Source organism: Apium graveolens, chromosome 6 (assembly GCF_009905375.1).
Source record: "Apium graveolens cultivar Ventura chromosome 6, ASM990537v1, whole genome shotgun sequence".
In the NCBI taxonomy this organism is placed as follows: domain Eukaryota; kingdom Viridiplantae; phylum Streptophyta; class Magnoliopsida; order Apiales; family Apiaceae; genus Apium; species Apium graveolens.
In genome coordinates this window covers 42,358,533-42,380,361 of record NC_133652.1, presented here as the reverse complement: position 1 = coordinate 42,380,361, position 21,829 = coordinate 42,358,533, and the positions used below count along the sequence as shown (strand labels likewise).

General features: G+C 36.2%; 3 protein-coding genes across 6 annotated transcripts; 2 read left to right on the top strand and 1 right to left on the bottom strand.

The window, feature by feature from the left end:
- The first annotated feature begins 7,798 nt into the window (after positions 1–7,798).
- LOC141668358 (uncharacterized) lies at positions 7,799–9,752 on the top strand. Of its 2 annotated transcripts, XM_074475212.1 has the most exons (3): positions 7,799–7,922; positions 8,478–8,859; positions 9,119–9,752. In XM_074475212.1, the coding sequence occupies exons 2-3, from the start codon at positions 8,498–8,500 to the stop codon at positions 9,522–9,524; spliced, it is 768 nt and encodes a 255-aa protein (XP_074331313.1). In that variant the 5' UTR covers positions 7,799–7,922; positions 8,478–8,497; the 3' UTR covers positions 9,525–9,752. The 2 variants fall into 2 exon arrangements, with proteins under 2 accessions (XP_074331313.1, XP_074331314.1); XM_074475213.1 differs by lacking the exon at positions 7,799–7,922 and having other exon boundaries at positions 8,161–8,859.
- A 1,297-nt stretch (positions 9,753–11,049) lies between these two features.
- LOC141663966 (uncharacterized) lies at positions 11,050–12,568 on the top strand. 3 transcript variants are annotated; one of them, XM_074469811.1, is made up of 3 exons: positions 11,050–11,110; positions 11,219–11,297; positions 11,665–12,424. In XM_074469811.1, the coding sequence occupies exons 1-3, from the start codon at positions 11,065–11,067 to the stop codon at positions 12,062–12,064; spliced, it is 525 nt and encodes a 174-aa protein (XP_074325912.1). In that variant the 5' UTR covers positions 11,050–11,064; the 3' UTR covers positions 12,065–12,424. The 3 variants fall into 3 exon arrangements, 2 of the variants coding, with proteins under 2 accessions (XP_074325912.1, XP_074325911.1); XR_012551763.1 differs by lacking the exon at positions 11,050–11,110 and adding an exon at positions 12,430–12,568 and having other exon boundaries at positions 11,113–11,297; positions 11,665–12,198; XM_074469810.1 differs by lacking the exon at positions 11,050–11,110 and having other exon boundaries at positions 11,115–11,297.
- LOC141663964 (serine carboxypeptidase-like 31) lies at positions 12,447–21,829 on the bottom strand. The gene is made up of 11 exons (XM_074469809.1): positions 21,515–21,829; positions 15,755–17,971; positions 15,332–15,439; positions 15,042–15,137; positions 14,815–14,907; positions 14,651–14,733; positions 14,142–14,426; positions 13,695–13,825; positions 13,449–13,550; positions 13,256–13,361; positions 12,447–12,813 (listed from the first exon to the last, which is right to left on the bottom strand). Exons 2-11 carry the CDS (start codon positions 16,041–16,043, stop codon positions 12,667–12,669), a joined length of 1,440 nt encoding a protein of 479 aa, XP_074325910.1. The 5' UTR covers positions 16,044–17,971; positions 21,515–21,829; the 3' UTR covers positions 12,447–12,666.

Sequence of the window (21,829 nt, the reverse complement as noted above, 5' to 3'; positions counted from 1 at the left end):
TTTGTCGTACATGGCGATTTGTGTTGAGAATCTCACCGACAAGTATAGCAACATAGAGGCAAGTGTATAAAGAATTTAACAAGTTTAGGCCAAGACCACAGTTAACAAAACAAAACATGCAGGTAAACAAAATCAGTAACTGAAATAACGAAGAGAGAAAGAAAGATGTACCCGAAACCATAGCTTTCAACAGTGACTGAAATAAAGGTTTACAGATACAAAATGCCAAGAAAATAATCACAGCTGAGTCACCAGGCCTTGCTCGAAGTCCTGGCTGCTCTTGAAGAGATTATTGCCCCCTACCTGCTGCGTTTGGGATGTGCGCAATATCTCCACCAGGATAAAACAGCTCGGAGTTTATGTTAACAGCAGCAACAAAACCTCCACTTCGACCAGCACCTCAGTCGCCGGAAAATATCAGCACTTCAGGACTTATGGGAGAGAAATGCAGAGAGGTTGAAGAGAAGAGATGAGAATGTAGTGTGTTGTATATCTTTTTTTTTATTTTATTCATTCAGTTTAGCCTCTATTTATAGGAGAGGAAAAATGAAACTGTCAACACACTTAATGTCTGAATTAAACTGCTTCATTAATAAAAAATAAAAACTGATCAGTTTTTGAATTCATTAATGAAAAAATCAAAACTGATCAGCTTTTGAATTTAAATTATTTATAACAGCTTTTCACATTAACACCCACATTATTATCAGAACTTAAGTTAAGTTCTGATTCGACTCATCAGTACTTAAGTTCTGATTCGACTCATCAGTACTTAAGTTCTGATTCTGATATCAGAACTTGTTAAGTTCTGATTTTATTCATCAGTTCTTAAGTTCTGATTCTTATATCAGAACTTGTTACAGATCAGATTATTTGCAGGTTCAATATATTTAGACTACTTAGCCTATTTCAGAACCCAGCCCAATAATCCAATCACCGATAAATAAATTCGAATTAAAATAATTCTCAAATAAATAAAATCCTCGCCCAGGTCGCCTCGCGTACGCGAGACGCCGAGACATTCGCCCAAATCGCCCTTCGACCCGACCCGGTCCGGTGCGGGGCGGGGCGGGGCGCGCGTGTGTGTGTGTGCGCGCGTGAAGCACACAACAACACAATGGACCATCACACACCTTAGTAGTTGTATACTACTCATGTGGGTAATATCATATAAAGCACACAACCCCCTTTATTTATTTCAAAGTGGGACAAACATTCTCAAATTTTCCAAGCTTTTCCAAGCTACTTTCATCTCTAATTTCATATGGATTTCATTAAGAAAATTCTTAAAACCATACATGAAAATTTAAGTTCAAATATCATTGAACAATTTCCAATCATTAGATTTTAGGATTAACATCAAGAACATAATTAAATTAAGCTCTAAAATCCTAATTTTCTAACAATCCCCCACAAATCCATACAGAAATGTGATCAATTTCCCATCATGACTTGTTTTTTTCAGAGTCGGTACCCTTCCGGGTTTGAACCCTCCTAATTCCTCTACTTCAATGGCTATCGGACTCAGATGGAATGTTTCACCTTGAATCTTAATCCGTTTAGTATAACCATATTCCATAGACGACGACAAGTCAAAGGTTATGGTGCCAATCTACGGCTTTGAGACATTAATGGTCATGTCTCGATCCTGTTCGTCGAATGCTTCAAGGATTAACCCTATCCTCTAATTGCGACCACACAATTACATTCGCTTAGCTGGGCATCTCCAGAGATATACTGCCTCAATCTCGTCAAATGACTTGATCTCATTCAGAGTTTCAACACTCTTGCTTTTCTGGCAGTGTCAGTACCTTCTAGGTTTACAGGGGATAGATTCAGATACTGTAGTATCATCTATGTAGCAAAGGTACTACCAACTCATCCTTACAGCTTGTTATTACCCATTGAATACACTTCAAGGGATCTCCTCTCATGTGTATTGGGTTCCCACTGTTGATGAATTATGATGGGTTGACAATCCCATCCCCAACCTTGACTTAAGGACCACTGCAGGTTCCAGTCCTTTAGTAAGAGGATCAGCTATATTATTCTGAGTTCCTATGAACTCTATAGCTATGATCCTATCAGTCACTAAACCCCTTATAGACTTGAGTCTAACTTGGATGTGTCTCTTAGTTTTAGCATTATGCTTTTTACTGCTAATCTTGTCGATAGTTGTTCGACTATCACAGTGAATAGCAATAGCAGGAAGCGGTCTGCTTACTACAGGTATTGCAGACATAAGTCCGTGTAACCATTCAGCCTCCGTCCCTGTGGCATCAAGTGCACACAACTCAGCCTCAAAAGTAGACCGAGTAACAATAGTCTGTCTGCTTGACTTCCAGGATATTGCTCCACCAGCCAAGGTGAACACGTATCCAGTCACTCCATTGGAACCAGACTTCTTAGCTATCCAACTTGCATCACTGTACCCTTCAAGCACACCAGGAAATCTCCTGTAGTGTAAACTAAGGTACATTGTGCCTTTTAGATATCTAAGTACTCTATCAAGAGCATCCCAATGAGTTCTGTTTGGACAGCTTGTATATCTCGCCAATTTAGACACAGAATATGAAATATCTGGTCTAGTACAGTTAGCAAGATACTGCAAGCTCCCAATAATCTGAGAATACCTTAACTGAGACACAGGCACTCCTGAAGTATTCTTGACAAGGGCAACTTTCGAATCATAAGGTGTACTAGCGATTCTACACTGTGAATAACCATATTTCTCAAGTATAGATTTCTCTATATAATGAGATTGAGTCAAGGTTATTCCTTCAGTGGACTGAATCAATTTGATTCCAAGAATCACACTTGCCTCACCCATATCCTTCATTTCAAAATGCCTTTTCAAGAATTCTTTAGTCTCGTTAATAATCTCAATATTGGTTCCAAACAATAAAATATTATCCACATATAGGCACAAGATAACACACTCATTACCTTTAACTTTAGTGTAGACACACTTATCACTTTCATTAATCTTATAACTGAAAGGCAATATAGTTTCATCAAACTTTTTATGCCAATCTCTGGGAGCTTGTTTCAAGCTATAGATGGACTTGATCAACTTACATACTTTCCTTTCATTGCCTGATGCAACAAATCCATCAGGTTGATCCATATAAATCTCTTCCTCAAGTTCACCATGAAGAAAAGCCGTCTTTACATCCATCTGATGAATGATAAGACCATGGACTGAAGCCAATGCTATAAGCATTCGGATTGTTACCATTCTTGCAACCGGAGAGTATGTATCAAAATAATCAATTCCTTCCTTTTGCTTAAAACCCTTAGCTACCAGTCTAGCTTTGTACTTATCTATTGAGCCGTCAGGGTTCAACTTCCTTTTAAAGACCCATTTGCACCCAATAGTAGAACACCCAGGAGGGAGATCAACCAACTCCCATGTTCCATTGGAAACAATAGAGTCAATTTCACTCTTGACAGCGCCCTTCCAGTGCCTTGACTCAGAAGAATCCATAGCTTGCCGGAAAGTTAAAGGTGCGTCCTCGATATTGTAAGTGATGAAATCACCTCCAAAATCCTTGACTATTTTTGCACGCTTACTTCTCCTTGGTTCCTCTAATTCCTTAGGAATAGAGCTACTACTAGGTTCCGCCCCCACATTTGTCATCTTTTCCACATGATCAGGAATAGAACTTGATGTGTGAGTAGGATCTTCCTCAGAAGTCGTTTCAGGTATTCCAGTCTTCATAGGGTAGACATCCTCAAAGAATGTCGCATCTCGAAATTCAACTATCGTGTTTGCCATTATACCATCTATGTCAGATTTTAACACTAAAAATCTCATAGCTGTAGTGGTTTCAAGATAGCCCAGAAAGATACAGTCAACAGTCTTTGGACCTAGTTTCTTTCTCTTGTGTTCAGGAACAAGCACCTTAGCAAGGCACCCCCACACACGAAGATACTTAAGACTAGTCATCCTGCCTTTCCATAACTCCAAGGGTGTTTTATCCATGTGTTTCAGAGGGACTCTATTCAAAATATGGCAAGCCGTATTTAGAGCCTCTCCCCACATGTATTTAGGCAACCCAGAGTTAATAAGCATACTATTAATCATATCTTTAAATGTTCTGTTCTTTCGCTCAGCAACCCCATTAGACTCAGGTGTGTATGGTAGAGTAACTTCATGAACTATACCATTATTTGCACAAAATTCGTTAAAAGCATTACTCGTATACTCACCACCTCTATCAGATCTCAACCTTTTAAGTATCTTACTAGTTTGTTTTTCTACTTCAGTTTTATATATAATGAATTTACTAAGTGCTTCATCCTTATGTCTAAGTAAATAAACATAACAATATCTACTACTATCATCTATAAAAGTAATGAAGTATCTAAACTGGTCCTTGGTCAACACACCACCAAATTCACAAATATCAGTGTGTACTAAATCTAACAAGTCTGAATCCCTAACAACGTTATGAAAAGGTTTCCTTATCTGTTTAGCAGACACACATACTTGACATTTAGAATTCTTTTCTATGGTATATTTTGGAATCAACTCTAAGTTCATCATGTTCTTAAGAGCACCAAAGTTTAAATGAACTAGTCTAGCATGCCATATATTTGAGGATTCGATACAGTTAACAGTAGGAATAACATTATTAATCAAATTTCCCAAAACGGGATCCGCATTAATAACAAATAAACCATTTGACAAGTAACCCTTGCCAAAGAATGTACCAGTGTGAATAAGAACTACTTTATTACACTTAAACGAAATTTCAAAACCACTAGAAACTAAACAGCTTCCACTTATTATATTTCTACGCATGTTGGGAACATGATGCACTCTCGTCAGAGATAGAATACGTCCTGAAGGGAACTTCAGATCCACGTTTCCAACTCCATGTACTTGAGCAACACTAGCATTCCCCATCTTCACAGTCAGGCTATGACTCTGTTGATAAGATACAAATAAACTAATATCAGCACAAATATGTACATTAGCTCCAGTATCTATCAACCATTCATTTGACAGATAGGTAGAAAATATCACAGGGTTGTAGGATACATACCGGTCAACGTCGGTTTCAGAAGCCGTAGCCTCACCAACGACCATGTTCACTACAGGCCCACTTGCGGTTCCAAGCACAACATTTGCTTGTGCTACCTCGGTTTTCTTCGCTTTCTTCGTAGGGCAGTCCTTACTCCAGTGCCCAACCTGCCCACAAGACCAGCATGGTTTGTTTGCCTTGGGTTTCTTGGCCTTGTCCTTGTCACTCTTAGGTTTATTACTATTAGCTTTCTTAGCAAAAGCCTTCCTCTTTTGTCCTACAGTTGCTATGTTTACCTTCGAGGTACCGTGTTCAGTTGGCATCACATGTCCCTGTTTGGACTTGTGTTGTTCTTGTACCGAGATGTCCAGCATAAGGTTGGTCCAGGTGATCTATCCTTTCTGTCTTTTCAGGGAGAGAGAGAACTCTTCCCAAGACTTCGGGAGTTTTTCAATCACACTCATCACCTTGAACTTCTCCGGGAGATTCATTCCAGACTCCTTCAAAGCATGCACTATCATCTCGAACTCATGCACCTGCTCAGTCATGGACTTATTGTCCACCAGCTTGAACTCGAGGAACCTTGCCACATAATACTTTTCTAGACCTTGTGAGTCAGTATTATGTGTCTGGTCCAGCTTCTCCCATAAGAGTTTTGCAGAGTAGGCATCAGAAGAATAGACATCAAACAAAGTGTTTGTTAGTGCCGCAAGAATGGCCGCTCTAGCCACTCCATCCTTCTCAGCCCACTTCGCAAAAGCCTTAACTGTGTCAGCCTTCTCTTGATCCACTACTGGTTTCTCATATTCCACAACCGGCCACAGACCCTTTATAGTCAACCACAGCTTCATCCTTTTCTGCCAGCGAGAAAAGCCAATGCCACCGTTGAATTTCTCCGGTAAACCGGTTAGTTCAACAGCCTGTGGGAAACTATAGGTGGTCCAATCAATGGCCCCAGCAGTTACACCCGAACTGCTACCACCACCAACGATAACCTCACTTTCGTTAACCATTATGCTAAATTCTATATAACTAATAATCTCTTCAAGAATGTTGAGAATCTCACCGACAAGTATAGCAACATAGAGGCAAGTGTATAAAGAATTTAACAAGTTTAGGCCAAGACCACAGTTAACAAAACAAAACATGCAGGTAAACAAAATCAGTAACTGAAATAACGAAGAGAGAAAGAAAGATGTACCCGAAACCATAGCTTTCAACAGTGACTGAAATAAAGGTTTACAGATACAAAATGCCAAGAAAATAATCACAGCTGAGTCACCAGGCCTTGCTCGAAGTCCTGGCTGCTCTTGAAGAGATTATTGCCCCCTACCTGCTGCGTTTGGGATGTGCGCAATATCTCCACCAGGATAAAACAGCTCGGAGTTTATGTTAACAGCAGCAACAAAACCTCCACTTCGACCAGCACCTCAGTCGCCGGAAAATATCAGCACTTCAGGACTTATGGGAGAGAAATGCAGAGAGGTTGAAGAGAAGAGATGAGAATGTAGTGTGTTGTATATCTTTTTTTTTTATTCATTCAGTTTAGCCTCTATTTATAGGAGAGGAAAAATGAAACTGTCAACACACTTAATGTCTGAATTAAACTGCTTCATTAATAAAAAATAAAAACTGATCAGTTTTTGAATTCATTAATGAAAAAATCAAAACTGATCAGCTTTTGAATTTAAATTATTTGTAACAGCTTTTCACATTAACACCCACATTATTATCAGAACTTAAGTTAAGTTCTGATTTAACTCATCAGTACTTAAGTTCTGATTCGACTCATCAGTACTTAAGTTCTGATTCTGATATCAGAACTTGTTACAGATCAGATTATTTGCAGGTTCAATATATTTAGACTACTTAGCCTATTTCAGAACCCAGCCCAATAATCCAATCACCGATAAATAAATTCGAATTAAAATAATTCTCAAATAAATAAAATCCTCGCCCAGGTCGCCTCGCGTACGCGAGACGCCGAGACATTCGCCCAAATCGCCCTTCGACCCGATCCGGTCCGGTGCGGGGCGCGCGTGTGTGTGCGCGTGAAGCACACAACAACACAATGGACCATCACACACCTTAGTAGTTGTATACTACTCATGTGGGTAATACCATATAAAGCACACAACCCCCTTTATTTATTTCAATGTGGGACAAACATTCTCAAATTTTCCAAACTTTTCCAAGCTACTTTCATCTCTAATTTCATATGGATTTCATTAAGAAAATTCTTAAAACCATATATGAAAATTTAAGTTCAAATATCATTGAACAATTTTCAATCATTAGATTTTAGGATTAACATCAACAACATAATTAAATTAAGCTCTAAAATCCTAATTTTCTAACAATTTGTTGCTAAACAAATATGGAAAACCCACATTTTGCCGACAACTCCATGGTTGCCGGAAGAAATGGAGAAAAAGAAAATTATTTTCAACACTAATTCATACAAGTGGCATAAACGTATCCGTGTTGATACAGAGGATGAAGAATCAAGTTTTTCTTTTGATTTCAGAGTCTTATGAGATGAAAATTTATGCTTCATATGATGGATCAGGAGGAAACGAGAACTTATGGACACGATGAAAATTATAAAATTTAACTATGTACAATATAAAAATAATTATTTAGTCAAATATATAAAATACACAAAAATAAACTAATCTGCAAATATAGTTTACTGTATTATTTTTGATCGATAATAAATATTCTATTTTAGCTTTGGAATAAAAGGCAAGTTTTATACTTTTTCTCTACAGTCCAAACCCTTTGCAAATTCTGTTATAAAGCACAAGGCCGTCACGTTGATAATACTTTGTAATTTTCATCACACGTATCGTAAATTTTCATCATGCCATAGCTCTCAAAGTCACACAACAAGTACTGTCTTTCTTTCATATTTTATTCTGTTTTTCTTTTCTTAATTTGTTTTTTCAATACCACTCTGCTGTTTGATTAAAGACTTCAAACAACTAAATTTAAGCAACTAGTAGTATAGGACTATTGATTTATATTGTGATGCAAAGTCTCCTATACTTTGATTAGCGTATTAACACTAAATGCATTGTTGTTACTTATTTGATCATCAAATGCTTACAGAGACGTATCGGTTATAGGCCTTTCTGAGCATCAGAAGTTTTGGGTCCATCATAAAACTGAATAATAATAATGTCACATGGTAAAATTAAGTCATTAGTAAATCTCAATTGCAGAGCATAATCCTGTAGGATATTTACTGCTAGAAAATAAAATTGGTTCACCGTTTTTAATTTTGTTTGTTGGTGCTACAATGCAAGTGTTCTATAGGGTAAGAATAAAGTTGATGGATGTGATGAATTTATGACATGTTTCAGTACAGTTCTATTTAGATTCTTATTCGTTAATTTTGTTTGCCTTTTTACTGTATTGTATTGCAACGTGGCTTTCCTTTTGTAGGTTGATTTGGGAATATAATTATGTCACTTGCATTTTGTGTCACTCCTACCTGTAGTTTTATTTTTTCTGGGCTCTATAATGGTAGGAGATTTCATCCAATGACTGGTTTCCAAGAGAACTTTGGGTTCGTTCATAAGAATTATTTTTTGCGATCATCTGGTTTAAGATTTAAAACTAACCAGAAATTAAGGTTATTGAAATCGGCCCAATCTCTAGCGTATATATGTTGTGAATGGAGAATCGGGTTCAGTTCTGTTTCTGCAAGTTATGGTGCTACTTCAAGTTTTAACTATAGTGTAAGTGATTTTGAAGATTGTGAGAGAATGACAGGCCTAAATCTGAAAGAAGCTGCAAATGATGGCAGTTCACATAGCAATGCTGGGTAAATTTCAGACTTTATTCTTCAATAATAGGTGTAATTTGTCTATTTCTCAAATGGTTTAGTTTATGTATTTCAAATGTTTAAGAGTTGTTTTAAAGGTCTGATGTTTAGGCCAAACTGTTGAGTTAAGACACTTACATTGAGGATGAAGTTTGTAGTTATTTTATGATATTTATTGTGGTCATGATCAAACTTCTTCTGGTTGATTGGTCGTATATTTTACTTATTGAATGATCTCAATTTTTTGGAATATTTGCAGCTTTGGTCATGGGAACAGTGATAGCCGAGGTGGAGGTAATAACAGTGGAAGTGACAGCGGTGGGCTAGATGATAGTGCTGATTGGGAAGGGGTGAGATGGTTTTGTTGGCGGATTTTCCAGGCATGGACAGACTACCATAACTCTTCTAATTTTAGCTCTACAGAAGCGGCAATATCAAGAGTTGGTAGTATCCTGGTAAACATAGAAGGATGTCTGAAGAAAATGGCAGAACCAAATTTCGGCAGATACCTTTTAACATTATTGGAGCCAGTGCTACTACCGGTGTGTGTGGTGCTGGCTTTACCTTGTTTGTTGCTATCAGTTGCAGTTTGCGCTGGATTATTGGCTGAGGTATTAATGTTGGGTTGTGTAGTAGCAGCGCTAATCTTCTTTTGGTGGCATTAGAGTCTCCAAGTTGTATAGACCAGGGATCCTTGCATATATAAGTTCTTGATATGCACATAATTAATGACAATAAGAAACAAACATTGTTTATGACATTTTTAATTCCATCTGTAAAACTAACGGGTATTCCTGGAAACAAATTCTCTATCAGCTGTTTTAGGTTGCCTTCCAGGTTATATGCTGTCCTTTTTGTTTTCTGAGATGCTTGAGTTTGGAAACAGATAACGTTTACACTTTCGATGCTCTAATATTGTCTAGTTATTTACTTTTTGAGCATTGCAGAGATCTACTGCATTTTTACCAGAGGAAAACCTGGAATACTCTTCAAGTTAAAAAGATAGATAAAATTTCTTAGCAATTTTGGAGTAATTCTGACCTGCATTTTGAAACTGTCTTCTTTTTCTAAACAAAATATTCCCGTCCCTCAGGCCACACAAGACACAATCTCACAACACACTCCGACTACCATAATTGCAGAGTTTGATCCATAAAAATACTACTATGATCCATAGAAAAAGGTTAAAACTTGTACTCATTGAAAGTTGTTAGCAGACGACATAAATATAATATACCCAGTTTATTCAAAGATATAACACATTGCTCCGTCGTATAAGGAGGGCCCAGATTGAAATTTTTTTTTATTTTTAATTATAATTTTGGCAAACCGGACGAAAAAAGTTTAATTTGCGAAAAACTATAGTTTTTTTGTGCTAACCGGAAAATTATACTGGAAAGAAAAAAAGAAAGAGTTTCAATCGGGTTAGATAAGGCTTCCCTTAGGGAACATCGAAAAATCATGACAAGAAAAGAGATATAAAAAAAAGTAGTTATTTTAAGAATTTTTCTAGTGCGTGCTCATGGGCACATATTGAGATGTTCACAAAATATTATTGGGGAACTCATTAATAATGATGAACCATGCATGGTGCATGCACAAAAATCTCCGCAAAACAAACCGTTATTTTAAATCAAAATTTGCTCGAATTCTTTTTTTTTTTAAAGTTGCTCTTGAAAAGGCAAGTTGAATCTTTTGTTTAATCTGCTTCATGTAACCCTAAAACCCAATCTTTCACAAAATGTGCTAAGAAAAGAAGATAACATAAAATGCTTAAGCACATGATATGGCTACTTGCGTTAAAATTTGGAAGACTTTGCATGACATAGTATAGGCTCTTAAAGTCTCATACTCAGGTACTGAATTTATTATTCATATGTTGCCTATTTTATTATTTAATTCGAGTACCACACTAGGTTTTTCGCATCAAAGTCTCCGGTAAATATCCCCTAAGCAATTGCTAGTAAATGATTATTGATTGGAATTTTTTCACAGTGTTTAGTTTTGGCTGCTGCTGCTGCTGCTGCTACTATATGTAAGTGCCAGAGTAAGAAGATAGATAATATCTGGGATGAATTTGTAAAAATTTCTTGAGAATTGAGATAATTTAATTAAGTGTTTTTTTCCTATTTAAGATTGTGCCTTTTTACTAGATTGTATTGTAATGTGGTTTTCTTTGTAGGTTGATTTTGTGGGAACATAATAATGTCACTTGCATCTCGTGTCATTCCTACCAGTAGATTTTTATATGGTATTCTCTCCGAGTAGGAGGAGTTCATGCAAGAACTGATACTCGAAAGAACTTTAGGTTATTTTACAACAACATATTTTTGCCGTGTGAGATTTAACGATAATGCAGGTGATTTCAAAGATTGTGGAAGAGTTGAAGGCGAGAAGGAGGAGGCTATAAATGTTGATGAATCGGATACTAGTACTGGGTAAACTTTAGACTACAGAAAAGTATTAATTCTTTAATTTTCCAAATGGGTTATTACTTATTAAGGCCTTGTTTTGTTGTTAGAGAATGTTGAACACAGGGAATATATTTTGCTAGTATCAACAGTTCATGAAGTTGCACCTGAAGTTCTGTAGCCCGTACCTAATACAAAATTCAAACTATGCCTAAAATGTAGTATGTCTAGGACTAGGTAGATATTAAAGCAGAGAAGGGCATTCTAGTTTGTTTGCAAGTCATCTGCATAAAGCTAGTGCTTTTTTGTGTAAACTATTTCTGATCAAACTTCATTTTGTTGGTTGGTTAGTTTTTATTTAATAAATTGTATGAACTTTGGGGAATATTTGCAGCTGCGGTCATGGGGATGGTGATGGCCAAGGTAATCACCGAGGTGGAGGTGATAATGGTGGAAATGACAGTGGTGGACTAGGTGAAGGTGCTGATTGGGAAGAGATGAGATGGTTTTGCTGGCAGATTTTTAAGGCATGGAAGTACAACGACAACTTAGCTAAGGTTAGCTCTTCAGCAATGGCGGGAGCTGGTAATATCCAAGTTGAGATGGAAGGATGTCTTAAGAAAAGGTTAGAACTGAATTTTGATGGACGAGACCAGTTGCAACTGACAGTATTTGAATTGCTGCTTCTACCTATCGTGTTGATAGTACCTGCAGTTTGCGCTGCACTAATTGCAGGGATATTACTATTTGGTTGTGTATTAGCAGCTCTAATTGGGTTTTGGTGGTCTGACTAGCCTTAAAGGGCGGTCAGGCGGTCTCAGCGGCCTTGACAATGGTTCAGGGCAAGTGCATTCACAGGACAAGTAGCCATTGCTCAACATCAATTTACGATTTTGTTTTGGGCATTGCTGAATACTCTCTCAAAAATGTAAACGCGCTGACATTGCTTTTTCACTAAATAACGTAATTGAGAACTTACAGGCTTCAGCCATTAAAATTCTTCTTTTATTTGATCTATACCATATAAAAATACAAGCAACATACTTGCTGTAAAAGAAGATTTGATATATCACCTTAATAATATGATATATTAATAATTTGTGATACAAACTTACTTCCATTATCGCACCTTGACTTTGCTTTTTTGCGGTAAGCACAGAAAGGAAAAGGCACGGGTAGGAGTCAAATTTTTTAGTAAAATTAACATGGGAGTGCATTACATCCAAGGTATACAGGATGGAATAATGAAGATCAGGTCTCAAGTAAACGAGGTGATTCCACGCAAAGCTCATGTGGCTCGTTACCAGCTAAAGTTTACAAATTCTATTGAATTTCACACTAGTATGTCACAACAGCAAAATCGTATTGAGAGGAATGTCCACATTGGTATTTAAATTTAGCGCTGAAAAGGTGGAGATTGTCCATTGATGAAGGCTGAGAAGAATGCTAGTGACTCGCTTGGTTTAAATAATGGCACTGCATGGCCAGCTCCTCTAAATGTTGCAAAAGTTAGTCCTTTGTACTCTTGAGCCCACCCAGCAACCTGTGTGAATTCCCCCATTAATAAAATGTACATAGAATTCATAAAATTAATATAAATGATTTGCACTGTGTACATAGAGCCGATCATTATCCACTACAAACTAATCAAAGTTGATTTTTTCGAAATCAAAAGGTTCAAAAATAAGGTTACAATTTTTATCTTATTTAATATAAATTTCTTGAACCATTAGATAACAATTGATCTAGGGTTATATTTAGTTTATACTTAGTAGAGTTTGTATTTCTACGCAATCATTAATATATATTACATTTGGTGAATTTATCAAGATAACCTGTTTTCCATTAAGCCCGTGGTAAAAACTAGCAGTCCTAGTTAATAAGAAATTAATACATTGGTCATGTATGTGTTAATGAGCATATATCTGATCATATGACAAGTATTACAATTGGCTATAAAAGTAGCAAAAGAAAATTAATCTTGCCTGCTTCTGGTGGTACCACGGCCTCCATGCCCTGGTGATGGGAAGCCCTAGAGTGTTTAAGCTGTATCTGGTTGATAATACAGGGACTCTTCCATCTGTGTCTCCACTGAATAACCATAGTGTAAAGTTGAAAGAGGGAATACATAATTTACCACAATGAAAAGAAAATTGTGTGATTAGGGTTATGATATACCTATAGACCCATATCTTAAGTCCTGCAGCTATAAGATCTTTGTATATAGGAAGAACTGATTCCTTGGACTCTGACCAAAGCCATCCATTAAAAATATCCATACTGCATTTATATGAGTGAGCTAGAATTAACAAAATACCACACGCTGTTTATCGCTAGTCTGTGATGAAAATTTAGTGAACTCTATATGTAGTAGAACACCTAGGAACATATGATCAAATGAATTAAAATCCCAAAAGATCTTACTTGCAAATGCTCCAATTCTTGAGGAGGTAACCATCACTAACATGGAGTGCTTTCTGAACATCAGGCCGGTTGTAATACGTTTTTGCATAGTCATCGAGGCATGGATCATACCCACCCATTATTCGAGGCATCTGATACACATTATCATTCAAGAAATGGTAATTTAATTACGTCACACAAAAGCTATTTTCCCCAAAGTTAATTACTGTATCTTCACATTTCCTTTGAGTTATATTATAGAATTTTATATACCAAGATGTCAAACAACCCAAATGCATCTTGTATAATGTAAAGTGCAAAATAAATATAATGTTATATATATGATAGAGTAAACTCATAAGTTTCCTTCTACAATTTCTGGACCACCCTACTTCACATTTGAGAATGACCACCCCTCTAAAGTACAGACCTGAAAATATAACCACAAATCAGATGTAAAAAACTCACCATATTAGATGTTCCCCTTAACATGACCCGATTTGATCTGTATCCTGAACCTGCAGTATTGCCAGTACAAACAGAGGTATAGAGGCTGTATATATCTATCTCTTCATACTGTTTGTAAACCTCATCTGCAGCTTGACCACAATCATCATTCCATGGGTTGCTGCTGTAAAAATCACATGATTCCCTAATAGTTTTATGAGTCTCTTCTGATACTATGGCATGACTCCAAGCATAATCCAGAATACCTTGCCAGTCATCAGCATCACTTGTTTCAGGATTTCCTAGCTGCAATTGAACAAGGGGATGACTCAAGGCGATGCCTTTCACGTTTAAACAAAAAAAACAAATTGCTAAGCTCGACTATATGAACTAGAAGGTGTTCAAAGTGAGTGTGTACTACAAGTAATGCCAAAAAAGACTCAAATGATATATACTGAGCTACTGAACTAATACCCTGCTGTGCAACAATTTATAGATTCAGTAGGATTATGATATGATATATATATTACCAGAATACCCCGCAGATTAATATGTCTGGAAGGATCTCTATTCTTGTTCTGGATGACACCCGCCAATTCTGGAATGTATTTTCCTGTAGAGAGTAGGTGTATTAAGTATACATCTGTGAAGGCAAGCCTTCCCATGACATACAGTGTGTAATAAGTCGAAGTACCTGCATAGCTCTCCCCCGCGATATAAAAGATCCGTGTTCTGTAAGATGGGAATTTCTGGAACCACTTTTGGAGGAAAGCATAAGCATCATTTGCTGATACAGTGGTATGTGTGTGCACGCACACACAAACTTAATTAATTTCATTAAAATCATAGTGGTTGAACAAAGAACATGCAGACTTACCAGGCTGACATTATAATATTAATATAAAGCTTAATGTCGCTCACCAGTAAAGTCATCTCCAATCTTGCTATAATCACTACTTGTATTAGAATATGAAAAGCCAACACCTACCGGAGATTCCAAGAATAACATGTTGGCCTCTGCTCCATCAGTTCAAAAAGAAGAAGATCAATATTATATACAGTAAGAGTATGCAAGGAATGAAGTCCAAAGATATCATAATTAAGTTGGGGAACATATTCTTTTTTACGTGTAGATACTGTGGATTAATGTAATCATAAGGAAGAAATGTGGCTACCACACACATTTGTCTGTAAAATGGGGGTAAACAAACCTCTATTCCATGAGTACGGATTAAATCTGAGTTCACGGGCATGCCCATCCACAATGAATGGTCCAATCTCTTGTGTTGCTCCATATCCAACAGAAGAGCACCCTGGTCCTGAAATATAAATAAAGCCTACTGTGTCACCTCATGCTAGAGAACAAGAATTTACAAAACAAGTAACTCTTAAGTAGTAGTTGAGATGTCCTGATCAAATGAAATAAACTATGGCTAAAATTAATATACATCTAATGAATAACAGATGGAATTATCAGTACATAATCTGTAAAAAAGGACCATAGAATGTTTGTTTGTTTAAAACGTGAAACAGTCTAGCACGAAGCTAAGCCAGCATGAAAAAGTTTACAGGTATTAAATATAATTCACACATTTATCATAAAACCAAAGATATGACGATATTCATTCTCTTACCCCCATTGAGCCACAGAACCAAAGGCTTGTCGTCAGGGAGAGTCAAGGCCTCATAAAACCAATAAAAGAGCGCTCTTCCATTACTTTCATTCACAGTAATGTACCCAGCATAGTGCTGGAAGTCTATATTAGGCTGTCCAGGCAAGTTAGTCACAAGATCATCACCACTTAATGAGTTTAATTTAGTAGTGGGAATCTGTCCATGTCGAGTGCCCAAAACATGCGATACAGACAATAGGCCAATATATTTTAGAGTATGAAAAAGTATCAGCTTAAACATAAAATCCATAAGACTTATTATTCAAGTAGAGAGTATACTTAATGATTTTGATGAAAGCAAAATGATCTTTACTCTCTATACATACTCGAGGTTACTAAATTATATTGACTAGATTCAGATCAAGAGGCTATTTATAACCAAGCCACTTGTGGCACATCCACTAAATTTAAAGATCATGAGGTTATAGGACCATTTTCTACGTGGCTTTAAAATTGTTAATTTGGCTACTACATGGAATCCGACATAGAATTTTAGAATTATAAAGAGTCTCACTTGCATGTTTACACAGCGTTTTCAGTCATAGGTTGTAAGATTAAATTCAGTGAACAACATTAGTAAAAAACAATACTTTTATCACATTATCTAGATTATTAGATGCATAGAAAAGTCTTAATGAAGCAGAAGGTAGTAGCCAATAAGGCTTTCCATCTTTTTTATCTCTGCACAAACTTTTATTTAGTACATTATTTTATCTTTCGAGGGAAGTAAGGATTCCTTACCAACCCATGACCTTGGCATGCCGCATGGGGGAAGGGATAGCCTTTGCCATTAGCTATCCCTAAGTCTGTAAACAACTAATTCTTGTTTAAGCTTGGATTTAAAATTTCTTTATAATCACAATTCACAGTACACATATCTTTGGTTGCACACTGTAAGCACAGATTTGGCCTAGTTTAGTTGTTTCAGATAGGGTGAAGATTTTATCTTCATATAAGTTCAAATCTACCCACCCCAACAGACTCACTCCAATCTAAATGGTAAGACAAAAATATAGGAGCGTTAAAAAAGTTAAAAAATTGAATCAACTTATAAATTTTGTGAAATCGAACTGCGGATTGTGCCAGTACCTTTGTGTAATAGGATATTAGATATTACCAAAAGCACTACAGAGTCGTTGTTAACAGATAAGGACACTAAACATATTTGATCTCATATTTTCTAGTGGACAAATCCCATGATAAAAACCTACTTTTAGGCAAAAACATACATCAAATATTGTAAAGGACATAAAAGTAATAGCAGTAAACCGAATGGTTGAACCGCTTGTGGCAAATATGTTTGGTACATATATACAGATTCATGACAGTAGTATTCATGTTATTCACATTGGAGTCAACAGTAAAAAGATACAACAACATATATTCTAAGATTGATAAGCAAATAGACCCAGATTCTTTATACTTAGCTTTCATGTTAATTCACGTTGAAGTGCGCAGTTAAGAAGACAGTAAGACACAGTGATATATTCTAGGACTTTTGAGAACCACAAGGTTTCGCAGAGCTGCATTATAGAAAAGAGTAAAAAGATTTTTATGGCATCCTACCTTTGATGTCAAGGTGAGGAAAAGAGGTGGTAATAAGCAAGAATTTTCATTTGTTGAATCATGACATGGATTCCAACTTTAATAGTTGAATTATGAGACGGAAACCCTCTCTTGATTATTTGATTAGTATCTAATAGTGTTTGGCATCCTCATATGCATGATTATTCAGTAATCTGGTCATCTGTGTAAGCATCTTAAGGCTTCTAACATTACAATCACATATTCACATCTAAAGCTACAAACCAATTTTCATTCATATGCATATTTCTGTCCTACAAATGATCATACCCTAGCTTCCATAGAGAAAATTCTATAAATAACAATGATCAAGAACATTGCAGGTCAGCAATATAATAATGAAAGTTCATCAACAATATAATTGTTCTCATCAATATTGCAGATCATTATAAAAGACCGTCAGCAATACACCGAGTACTTGACAAGTGTTGGATAAATTATAATGTTGTGACATATTCTTGGCATCTGGGTTGCTAGATACATTACGAAAACAATTTTAATATTTTAATACTGCTTTCATATGCAAAAGTATTAGGCCAACATTTACCAGATACTTTACGCTCCAAAAGATGGGTCTTTCTACCACTAGACATCCTACACCAGGCACACCATCATTAAATTAGTGATGTCCAATGAATTCCCACCTCCTTTATGTGACTTAACCACCAGTGAGATTTTGTAACATAAAGGAAGATGCAAATCAGTGCAAAAATATTTGTAACTCGGATAATATCACACATATACATACACGCATATAAATGTGTACACATGTGAGTAAACAAAATTGGCCAATAACTACAAGCATTTATGCGTAAATATGCCCTTGCACGGCTCTTGAGGGAACATGTACATATAGAATTAACTGAATACTCCATGAGATTTGCGTTTAGGGGAAAAGAAAAGCATATGAGCACCTATATATGATACATGCATGAGTGTTTGTCTGTGTGGGTGTGATGTATCATAAAATGTAAACTTCCCAATGCATAACAAATCTTGTAAAACTTTGAGGGCACCGTTATATGACTCGTGTTTGACATAAATGTTCAAGATCAAATCAAGCTTACATGTTCTTCTGCTTAATGAACTAGATACATCATACATTAGTTACTGAAATGTATCCAACTCAATGGATACATGATCATACCACAACATGACAACATACTCTCATTTATTGTTCTTTAGTTCAAGGATGTTCACAAGCACAACAATAATGGCCAAACAAAGTGACAGAAATTGTTGGAATTTTTGTGATGTGTGTGCATACAAGATTGTACCACTATAAACCTTGCTAAGGAAAATTCAGAATTACAAGCAGTGCAAAAGATCATCAGAATTTTATATTGAGCAAAATAATACATTTAGTACTTGGTGCCTAACCGCGTGTGTGGACCTCGTAGATGTGTATATTGTTTAACCATTCTTGACAAACTTATATCCATACTTAAGGCACATAACATGGTGTCTTGTAATTACAACTGTCAGATCCACACCCTCAAAGACGTTTGAGTGTCTTACTAGTGTCATATCATATATATGATCCTACATCTTATAGTTGGTACCAAAACAATAGGAATTACCATTCCCCTACGTGTTCTTTGTCGATTAGATGGTTGTCTGCTGTCTCCACTATACTTTGACACTGAAACAGTGACCCCTACTTACTAAATCACATTTGATCCCATAAATATGCATTCTAACCAGAAAAAGTAAATTTGCTAAGTATTAGCGAAAGCTGTAAATGTAATGCTGCGGAAAAGCTAATCCCTGATACAGACCTGAGAGAAGAACTGGGTCAAAAAGGCTTAATGAGGTATATGTTGAATGGCTACTTTTTGAATGCCTAAAGTAAATGCAGCAACAAGAAAATGTTTTGAGGACTTGCAATATCAGAGATTCTTACGAGTCCAACACTTTATTTATGAGTAAGTGGGTGGGTGCGCCTTTCAAGTTATTTCTATTCGTGAATGATGCTTTTACTAGTCTCTCTATGGATTAAGAGTACTATTCTTGCTTAATTCCTACATAAAACTATTTAAAAGGCATAGAAGATGTTACATATATATAACCCCTGTGCAATTGTTTCTACCTATATACAGATTGATATTCACTACTGATAGTACAAATTTCACGACATAAAAGTCCAAAAGTTGTGCACCCGTAGTTCAATCTTTATTACATTCACCACTTCTCCTGAGAATAAGAATAAAAGCCTAAGTCCCTACAGGAAAGATAAATTATAATAGTAATATGAATTCTATATTCTGCATGTTGCTTCCTTGTTTCACACAGCCTCATGATGTCCAAAGCTAAAGTAGGGTAAAAGATTTTAAAGTACAAAAGAGAAATTCCTTTAGCCAGTGTAATTATCTAATTTATATGATTTGTCCAGAGGAGTGAGAATTCAGTACAAAGAAAATTCTGGTCTATCCACTCCTTATACTAAATTCAATCATGTATCTTTAATCCATAGTGCAGATATACAGGTCTAAATGCCTACATTGAGTGGGTGACACTAGTGCTTCTAATCAATCAGTAGGATAGAAGCTTTCAATCTCGGAAAAGTTTTTGAATCTACATGTGATAAAGTAAAGTGCAAAGTCCGCGTGATCATATCTGGATTATGAAATCCCCATATGTAATTGCATCCTCACTAATCCTCTTGTGTCGAAAGTTACAGAAATACTTTAAGTTGAGATCAAGATTGCATGCTTTTGAAACCTACATATCATTTAGGAAGGGTGTGACACTATACTACATTAGGCGGTATGACATCAATCATTTTCATGATGACCACTCCTACAAAAGAAATATGACAGCACTCATCTTCACGATGACCACTCCTTACAAAAGAAAAATTAGCTCTAACATGGACACTCAGCTTCACGAGTATTTGACTGTGGGTACATGTGTGTCACATGTCAGTAGAAGGTTTGACTTGTATGATAGAATCAGGCACAGTTGGCCAGCTGAATTCTCAGTGCAAAGTCTCATATTCATAATACATAATTATGTATGTTAAACCTAACTATAGCAAAGAACAGAAATAATAAACTTCGGTTTGTTTTGGATTGGAGCTCCCCTACACTAGAGCAGACTGTAGAGGAAACAAAATATATTATAATAATTTTTTAAGTTTAGAGTCTTAGATACAACTTTCTGGACCTATCCAACTAAATATTTGGTGCAGTGGATCACCCAATTATTACGGTTAGATAGGGGTGTGCTTATAAGTTAAAAGGGAATATAATCAAATTATTTCTGATAAGTATTAGCATGAAAGCTACATCAAATTATCAACCTACACACTGTTGCTGATTAAACAATCACGACTAATGTGATGGGAAGGTATCTCGCTCTCGGTGTGTTTTACATGTTTTTGATGACCCCGTCTGTAAATTTTTATTTGCACACCAAGCTTTCATTTTTCTAGATGCACTTTATCTATTCATAATATTAATGGTTTTGGGTTTACACTATGGCTCCACCCACATCACCAAAAATCATGATGCTCTTCTTTTAAAAAGAACCAAGTTCTTAATTTCTTTTACGGAATATGTGCCTCAATAGTTCTAGCTAGAAAATAGTGCTCATTATATAATGGCTGAGATGCCTTTATATAAATATTGGACATTGCCAAATTAATATATTGTGTCTCCCACTAGTAAAAAACTAAAAGAAGTTTCTCCAGACAACTAGTCACTGACTCGTAGTAATCAATACATCTTCAGAAATTACCACAACAATATTATGAGTTCAGCATATCTCCAATGAAAGCATGGGGCATAGTGCATTTGGGAACTGATAGTGCATCTGGGAAATGGAACGAAAATACCGCTATTAAACTAAAAATAGTATTATCCATATACTTAATAAATTACTGATTCTCCGCGACCGCAATTCTAGACCAAATTGCTTTCTATCAGCTAAGTATATATTATCTTGTAGCACACATGGATTCAGTAACTTATGCTTGTTGTGTTAAAATATCAAAATGTGTTTGGCATCGTGTTGTGGGCCTTGTGAAAGAGTGTAGTCACTAGAGCTTATAAAATGATCAAACACATTGACACTGTAATCACCAAGAAAATGCTAAAAACAACATGGAAATCACAACACTCAACTAGTATCAAGTACCTTAAAGGATCAGGCTTTCCAGGTAAGTCTGTAATGGGCTTTCAGCAAACATCTTTGTTGTGCAAAAAGCAAGAATCTTGTCGATCCTCTGGTGATGTGAGACATGATGAGCCAAAGCCAAACATTTTGTAAACTACCCACTGAGTCAGTTCTGAGTGATTAACTTCAACTCAGCCACCAGAACCACTAATAAAAAGGTCATTTGCATCCAACACCAGGCTCAGATTTCCATAAAAATCCTGACTTTCAAGAAAACCCCCCAAAAGAAAACTCATGTAATGGACCAAGATAGGTGAAAAAAAGATAAAAGAATAT